This window comes from Hesperophylax consimilis, chromosome 22 (assembly GCF_061612785.1).
Source record: "Hesperophylax consimilis isolate HC1 chromosome 22, BYU_Hcon_1.0, whole genome shotgun sequence".
Taxonomy (NCBI): domain Eukaryota; kingdom Metazoa; phylum Arthropoda; class Insecta; order Trichoptera; family Limnephilidae; genus Hesperophylax; species Hesperophylax consimilis.
Window position 1 is genome coordinate 19,990,760 of NC_142857.1, and position 9,241 is coordinate 20,000,000.

Genomic DNA, 9,241 nt, shown 5'->3' on the forward strand with positions numbered 1-9,241 from the left:
AAAAAGCCAAGCTTTGTTCATTCTCAGTACTTACTTTTGAAAACATACTTGTTTGCTGTATTAGTTTTTTTTTGTACTCAGCCACCATAACTTTTCTTGCTTCACCGACATGTTTTTTATACTTTTCTTCATGTAAAGAAGTATAGTGTCGCTTAACATTATATTCTTTACTTACAGATAAAACTTATATAAAACAAATCAAACACTGAATTTTATTGTTATTGTTGGAGATAAAGTAGTCTAACTCCCATTTCGCATTGAATGTACGATTTTCTTCACTTAACTTCCTCTTCTTTGTAGACATGATGAAAAGTTCAATATACTCAAACACAAAGCGAACAACGTAATACCAAACTTTAAAATAATGTAAAAGTCTTTAATAACCTGAGAGTAACCTTGCGCAATCAAAACTTTCATTGCGTTGAATGACAATTGACAAACAAATGCCCAATGAACGATGCGCGGTAGGTACCTATTTTGAGTTCGGGGAATTCCCCGAATTCTCGAGTCAATAGTGATGTGAGCGACGTGATCGAACATACCCAAAACGTTTGAATTTTGTCGCGAGAAAAATAGTTTGCTCATTAATGTATTTAAAACTTCGAACAAAGAAGATAATGAACTAAAATCTGAATAATAATTGCTTTCATACAAAATGTGACAAGAAATAAATAAAGTAACTAAGTTAAAGCAATTATTAATTAAAATAAATATAGTTTAAAAAAACTAAAAAACACGCTTTTAAATAATATCGAACTAAAAACTTCAAAATAATTTTTAAAATAAGCTTAAAGCAATAATGAATGAAAAATGATAGTATTATTGTTAAAAAGCGTGGGCGCTTTGTGCCATATTTTTCGTATATCGTGCGCCCGACGCTTTTTCACAATAATACTATCATTTTTCATTCATTATTGCTTTAAGCTTATTTTAAAAATTATTTTGAAGTTTTTAGTTCGATATTATTTAAAAGCGTGTTTTTTAGTTTTTTTAAACTATATTTATTTAATGGTAGTTTCTTTATTACCGACTATGGTTCTAACAGGTAACTTTTATTCCGGAGAGGGAGCCTGAGAAACGGCTACCACTAGGGCCGAGGAAGGCAGCAGGAGAGTTACATACAAGCAAGCAAACAAACATACAAGTGAAGTTAATATAAAAGCGTGTTAATAAAGTATTATTATATGCAGTGGGTACACCTACAGACCTCTTTGTAGTCGGTGTAACCGAACCGGACTTTTTTTTGAAGTCCGTTAAAAAAAGGTTCGATGGGCCGCAATAATCTAAACCGCGGGCCGCATGCGGCCCGCGGGCCGTGGTTTGGACAGCCCTGGTCTATACAATAATCGAATAGCCATAATATCAAAAATTAATTTTGTTTTCTTTTTCCAGTTGAGGGCCCTACGGATCAGTCCCCCCGGCCCCCGTCCTTCCCCGCCGCTCCCCCGCCAATGCAAGATGGACGACAGTGTACAAAGCGCCGCAACGGGCTATAGCCGACCTCTGGTCCAAACTCAGAGACAAACTCACCATAAACATCTCCAAACAATAACCTATAGTAGCTGAAACAAACAAACTAACTATCCTAACTTAACTCCTAAAAATAACTATGTACCTTATTTTGCCGAAGCGATCATTTAAAAATTGAAAAAAATATACCGCCAAAAAAAAAACAATTATTTCATATATTTTCATTTTTGCTAGCATATTTATCAATGGTCTACTCAAAATGTCCCCTTTTAAGAGTATTCTGTGTTATTTATCCTAGAAAAGTTTGGATGACAATTCATTGTCTTAGCTTGAATACATATAATGGAAACAATCACTTTATCAGTTTTTTTTTGTATTAGCATCTTGCAATATATCATAAGGTATAAATACAGTTAGCTTTTCTTTTTCAATTCAACGAGTATGAAAACTTAGACCAAGCCGTGTTTAGTTTTGATAATGTAACCACACCTCTCTTTATATGGTCTATAAATAAAGTGTAATGATAGCCTGTCCAAAAAGAGAAAATAAATGTAAAAAAAAACTACATAGAAAGTGTCATAGATGCATACTAAATAAATCTTTCCAAAATGATAATATTATATAAATAATTTAAGGAATTATCTTATTTTGTTTGTTTCTATCTAAATCATTTTTCAGTGGTGAATTTGCTTCTGTATTAAGTGGAAATAAAGATGTCAACGCTTTTATTTTATTTCCAAAGCACCCTTTTTGTATTGTTTTTAAATCCTTGTAGGTGTGTTCAAAATATTGCAAAGGATTGGGCCCTTTTCATTTGTGTCATAAAGGCTTCTGGTTTTTTGTTCTTGTTGATAATATTTTCTTTTACCTTTGATTCATGTGATGTGATTAATTAGGAATTCCAATAGAAATTCTAGCAGGTGTGCTTAAGTCATCCCTTAAAAAATGGGCTTAAGTCATCGCCAAACCGATGCACTTAGGCTTATTTCAAACGGATGTAATACGGCTGTTTTTCAAGAGATGTACTTATGTCATATCTTAGTAGGCATAAGTAGACGTCCAACCGAAGTGCATAAGTCGTATTCATAATGATGCTCTTAGGCCATATTCATAAAGATGTGCTTAGGCCATATTCATAAAGATGTGCTTAAGCCGTATTCATAATGATGCGCTTAAGCCATATTCATAAAGATGTTCTCAAGCCGTATTCATAATGATGCTCTTAGGCCATCTGCTAATAGATGTCCTTAAGCCATATTCATAAAGATGTGCTTAAGCCATCTCTCTTACGTACAAGTCCACCTTGTAATATCGGAGCCGTCTTGAATGTGTGTGACATAAAGAAGCGGGGGAGAAATGAGGGCAGAAAAGGGGGATTGTTATTAAGTAAAGTTAGGTAATATGAGAGACGCCTGGATAAACCAGTGAAGATGTATGAAGTATGGAAAATAACGTATGATCCATTATTTTTGTTGACTTAATGATTGCGCGAATGATTGTCTTTTTTTTTTTTCTAATAGTTTACACACAAAAGTCATAATTGCAACAAAAAGAGTTGTAAAATTAAATAATATCTTGTATCTAAGCCATTTGTTGATTTTTATCAATTATAATAATTATTGTTCGTTTAATCAGGCGTTTTGTCTATGTATGATATCACAGCTGATTGCCAAACAAAACACACGCAACCATGAAATGACGCACTGACGAGAAAATTGCTTTATCATAAATTTGAAAGTCTTAATATTGTCAAAGAATTATCCCTCTCCAATTTGAAATACCTTCGTTCTTTAAACTTGTTGTGAAATGATCAAATTGAATTATTTTGACTTGTAATTCTGAAATTTTGTTTAATTTGATGCAAAATTTTGAAATCTTTTCCTTATTAGCTTATTCTAGTTTAGTTTCGATATTTCATAGGTTTTTAAAATCGGCACCTTGATTTGATCATTTGATTGATTCATTTTGCATCAAATGAAATAATCAATACATTCACAAGTAAAAATCAACCAATCCAACAATGTATCGGGGTAACAAACAATAAAATTCAGAGAAAAAAAAATTGTATCTTGGTAAAATCATTGTTGTTGTAAGATTTGAACACATCAAATTTATGGTTTAGAAAATTATTGTAAAGCAGCGCCCTTGGGGTGTTTTTATTATTTAAAAAATGGCGCAATATGATTTTAAAAATCTTATTAAACTAATATACGTATTTCATTGTATAAAGCCACATCATTAAAAATGTCATTACTCCCCTAAAATTTAACATTTTTTCTTTGGATTTTAGCTGATAAAAACTAGCATATTGAAGTATTTTATAAATGAAATATTTATGATCTGTGTGCGATTTGCAAATGTGTGTTTTTAGACAAAGTCAGATAATACATATAAGCCTTTAGTTCTGTCGTAATAAAATAATACATTTAAATTTAAACAACTCCGGGGTTGCCTACTTAAGTCATGATCCTTCACTACTTCTCCCCAGTACTTTGTTGTTGTTATAATCAACTTGTACATCACAACGTCTTATGTAAAATATAAATATAATATGATACAAATAAAGTTAATTTAATTTTTAACATCTTTTTTTTACTGTCACATAATATTTTTTATGTAATCAATAGAAATTACTAATTTAGGAAGATTGTATTTACACCACCAACTTGCGATAATAAGCATTCATTAAATAGCTGTTTCGCCTGTTAAGTTTTCCACAAGAGCCTAAAGCAAGCGTTGATTCGTAAGTAAGATCAATATATTATTTTAGCAATGGCAACCCCGAGTGACTCGTTACTATTTATTGTCACGGGCGACTTATTAATATGCCATTTTTGAATTTAAAATTTTGTCCTCCACAATCAATAAAAAAAAAAAACTTTTACTAAACAAGCACAATAGTGGAAAAAAATCCTCTTCTGCTTACTGTCAAATCTGATGCTCAAATTTACAGCATAAATTAAAATTGTAACGTCAATTCGGCGAACGATTTTAATTTGTTCCTTAAATTGAATTGAGATGATCCCATTTGAAAAGTGTTGGAACGTGACATTAATTTATAAAATAATATAAATTAATTAGAGATATTATATAAAAATTTAAATATTGAAGACAATATTAGTGATTTTTTAAACGAAAATCAGAAACAGAAAAATCAGAAAAGGAAACGGTCACATCTGGGACTCGAACCCAGGACCCTTGTCTTTCCGGGACAATGCTCTACCAACTGCGCTAATGTGACCCTATCCTACTCGGTCACTTTTAACTGTATCATACTTCGAATAAGAACTACCAACATTGTCTTCATTTTGTTTTATATAAAACTTCACCATTTTGAATTTGATTGATAGAACATGGTCTGTACGAAAAACAAATGTATGAACTTGATTAAGCGTTTTTGTGTTTGTCCTAATATTGCCAATGATGGATGAAAAATGCAATTAACAATGATAATTGTTATATTTGTCTTTCAGGATTAAACCACAATAACTTGTATTTATTATCAAACGACTATTGTTTCGGAAAAATATAATCTATATTACTTCTCGGTAAAGACTTATATTATTATGTTCTATGTTCTTTTTGTATTAAAAAGGAATATTCAACTAAATTACACTTCATTTTTTACTTTTCCTATATCCTTCTCCTACCGTATATTTTCTGCTGTTTTGTGAATCCATCAAAAATACTAATTTCATTTGTCTGTGCGTCCTGCGTAACTCTGGTTTAATGAATGATTTGAATTCAAGTGTCATTTTCAAAATTGGAAAATTGTTAAGAATTCAGACAAGCGATAGTGTACCTTTTTTTTACATTAACTCAACACAGGAGGCAGGAAAATAATTTCCCTAACGGCCTGTGTCATCTTTGGAGTTGCTGTGTGGAGGGTTTTTTTTAAGGAGAGGCAAATCTGGGAAGGAAAAGGGTATAAGGGTGGGTAGGATTATGGGGGTCAGTGTGTCCAGGAGTGATGGGTGTTTGAAATCATCCCTCCCACTGCAAGAGAGTACTGCCGGAGAGGTAATACCTGTAATATAATATGTTTTTAACCTTCCAGCGGGCGCGCTGTCGTAAAATTTACGATAGACGCGCCTTTTAGCTTCCCCCATTCTTACCACTTAGTCGTAAACATCGAGCTTTGAGATATGCTGGAGTCAAATCAAATGTCAATCATTTACCGCAATATATAAGTGCTGAAATACGGGATCAAAGTGAATTACGGTCGGGCAGTTGAACCGATAACAGAAGAAGAAAATAGAAGCTTTCCAAAATGCGGTGTTTGTCGGTTATGTGCACTGGATAAGAAAAGATCCTCAGCATCAATGAAGTGTTGCCGTTGCCAGTCCTTTACATGCAAAAACCATTCTTCAGATTAGGTGGTTTGTGACAATTGTAAGGATGAGAATTTTGATTCTGACTAAATAAGTCGATAAAATATTTGTTTTGAAATATTAACATGTTTAGAGTGTTGTTTCGTTTTTTTTTTGAGAAAGTCAAGTGCTGCCTATTATCATTTTTCATAACCTTAAAGAAATTCTCTAACATTTGTATAAAGAAAACACCACTTACATGGAGAAAACTCGATGACCTAAAATTTACGACAAGCGCCCGCTCAAGGGAAATTTCTCAACGCGCCTGCTGGAAGGTTAACAGAAAATTATTTTCAAAATTGGAACTGATTTATTAAGAATTTAGACTATGCTGTGATTTTTCATGGGTTGCGCTAGTAGAAATAATAAATTAAGAGCACCTTATTTATATTAACTTTCCCATACAATACTTTGTTTAGTGGGCAGATTCCTTTAGTAGCAATACGTTGAACTAATTTTCGTAGGGATTTTTCGAAGACACATTCTGGCTCCTGTCAAGATAGAGATTCCGCAATCTACACAACATAAAAGCTACGCAGATTGTGGAAATTTCATTTCGATGGCGAAATGAAATTTCCAAAAAACGAAAAACACTATTGCCAGACATATTTATTTATTTATTATTGGATAATTTGTATTGCGCACTTTTGTGAGATATCACCTAAGTTAATGTTTCACCTTTTCAAGCTCAAAAGTTAATTTTTCGGAATTCAATAGATTTTTTTTACATCTTAAATAGTAATGAGATAACTTTTTTAGATCAATTACTGAAAAGTTTTTTCTAGGATTACCTAAATTAGTATGTGATGTATGAGTAATAACACAACTTAAATATCGCACAAAACTGTTGTTTGGGGGAGGGTTATCATAGGATATTCAAGAGCCGTTTCAGACAGGACGTTTGCGTCACGCGTTTCTGAAACGTGCGGTTTGAAATAGCTTACACACGACGGCGGGACAGACTCGTTTTTAACGCTGTGGCTGGGAAAGCTACTCCTCGAGTTTATTTTAAAAATGGAGGTTGAGGAAGCAACACGTCTGTGGCTTCTCTGCCAAGGAATAACGTGAAGAAAAATCCCAAATTAAGAGACAGACTTACACATGGACATTTTGTTGTCCTTTATCCTAAAATCAGACAATACGAAAATAAATTTTTCAACTACTTCCGCATGTCCATAAAATCTTTTGACAATTTGATTCTACTGATAAGAGAAAAGCGTGTTGAGATTCTCGGAAGTTGCTCGGTGCAAATGCTCATTTTCAGAACGGCGCGGTTTTGTAAGAATACCAGTATGAAGCTCCATACACCCCGACAAACCGAGCGGGAAACGCGCAACACAAACGCTCTGTCTGAAATGGCTTTAACAGTGTCGAAATATTGAAGTTTAGGAATCCTTTATTAAAGTAACTACTATTTTAAAGGATGGTTCAACTATTTATACACAGTATCTTAGCGCAATGTGCAGGAAAAATTAAGAGATAAAAAAAGAATTTCGAATTTAAAAATGTATATTATTTTTCTATCAAAACAAAAATGTAGGAAATATTACATAATTGTAAGTTAATAAAATAGGTATGTAAATGAAATAACAATATTAAAAACTTGTACAAATATGATGTTTTCTTATTATGTATAAAAATATAAACTTGCTGATGGAGAATCCACACATGTAGGAGAGATTGAGATTTTTTATTTTGAATTCAACCTTGAGCATTAATCAAAGAGTAATATTATATTGCTTACATGAGTACTTTCATTACTGCGCGCTTCCTATTGGCCTAGTCGGATTTTGGTCATTGGTATGTATATATATTATATTTGATTGTGTTTTTGACATCCATGCTTTTATGAATTTAATAGCTGCAGGCTTTCCAAATGCATTCCATCTCAATGGGTACATATTACCAGAGATGTGCTTTATTTCAAATAAATCCATTTCAAATGGAAATGCAAAATGGGTATTTTCCATTTTGCATTTTAAATGCTTTCCTAAAAACCATTTTGCATTTTGCATTTTAAATGCTTTTCTCAATGCATTTTCCATTTTAAATGCTTTTTTGCAACATTCTTCCTACTATCTCCACTCATCTTTTTTTCATAAGCCCCAAATATCAGTCGGCCCCCAACCTCGCTACGAGAGATAATTTACATTTCTCAAGTTGCTCCCTGGTAGGAGCCCTGGCAATTGAGTGATACCATTATAAAAAATACTGATTTGAATATTGAACATGGGGCCATGACGCTGTAATATTAAATGTTAGATAGCAGTTTCTATGTTTTTTCGTTGGCAACATTAGTCCCGCGCAATTTTTTTGTGGTTTCATAATCCGTAGTGGTGGTGTTTTTGGATTTACCATCATATAATATGTTTGTTCTACATTGATGTCCATTATTAAATTACAAAATTGTTTAAAAATTCTATAATTATTTTGATTGTTTGACCTGAGAAACCATTTTGCATTTTCAATGCATTTTGAAAATAGGTATTTTGCATTTTGCATTTGAAATGCTTTTCTAAAAACCATTTTGCATTTTGCATTTTCAAATGGAAAAGTTTTGACCCATTTCCATTTTGCATTTCAAATGGTTTTGGGTACCCATTTTGCACATCTCTGCATATTACATTAGAGGTATTATCAACAAAACCTTTCAAAAAATGTTAAAACTATAAATCACCAGAAAATATTGCACATGGTTTCAAAAATTGTAAATAGATTCAATATAATATTATTTAATAATCACAAATATTAATTGTATTCCTACCAGTTTCATTAGAGTATCCAGTAATCAAATAAAATATTTGATTTGATTACTATTAATCATTCTAGTCAGATATCAAGTATTCTTAAGAGAACTGCCAGCATTCTAGACATATATCAAGTAATCTTAAGAGAACTGCCACCATTCTAATCAGATATCAAGTAATCTATTTATACTCATTTATGTACCTCTTACGTCTGTCTCGACACATGTATTTACCAGTGAGACAGGTATCGAAAAAAACATCTATACATGTGTACAAATAAATAAATAAAAACTGAAATCGTTCTAGTCAGATAGTCATTATTTTTATGATGATCTCGCGATATGAGTCTGCTTGCAATACTAAAAATGACCCTTTATCTCTGAATACAATCAGAGAGGAGAGAATGCGATCCAAATCCAAGTGTTTAATGAATTTTGTTGGAAGTAAATACCACTTTCGTTTCAGTCAAGTTAAACAATATATCTATGGTATAAAAATTGCCTTGTTTATGATCAGTCTATGCGAGGGTTTGGCTATACAGTGCGGTGCGGTGTTACAGTCCATATTCTTTGACAAGCTGGCCAGCAATGACAAGTCGCTGTATCTCAGAGGTGCCCTCGTAGATCTCGGTGATGCGGGCATCTCGGTAATGGC

General features: G+C 32.6%; 2 protein-coding genes across 2 annotated transcripts in view; one reads left to right on the forward strand and one right to left on the reverse strand.

Moving 5' to 3' along the window:
- Positions 1 to 4,052, forward strand: part of LOC149413189 (serine/threonine-protein phosphatase alpha-2 isoform) — a 134,374-nt gene extending 130,322 nt beyond the window's left edge. The window contains exon 8 of the mRNA XM_089645552.1: positions 1,393 to 4,052. Coding sequence (XP_089501678.1) covers positions 1,393 to 1,396 — 4 coding nt within the window. The 3' untranslated portion in view covers positions 1,397 to 4,052. The remainder of the gene's footprint in view (positions 1 to 1,392) is intronic.
- A 2,445-nt stretch (positions 4,053 to 6,497) lies between these two features.
- The window catches only part of Arc42 (Activator-recruited cofactor subunit 42), a 10,370-nt gene continuing 7,626 nt past the window's right edge, over positions 6,498 to 9,241 (reverse strand). Inside the window, exon 7 of the mRNA XM_089645497.1 lies at positions 6,498 to 9,241. This exon is cut by the window's right edge and continues 43 nt beyond it. Coding sequence (XP_089501623.1) covers positions 9,141 to 9,241 — 101 coding nt within the window. The 3' untranslated portion in view covers positions 6,498 to 9,140.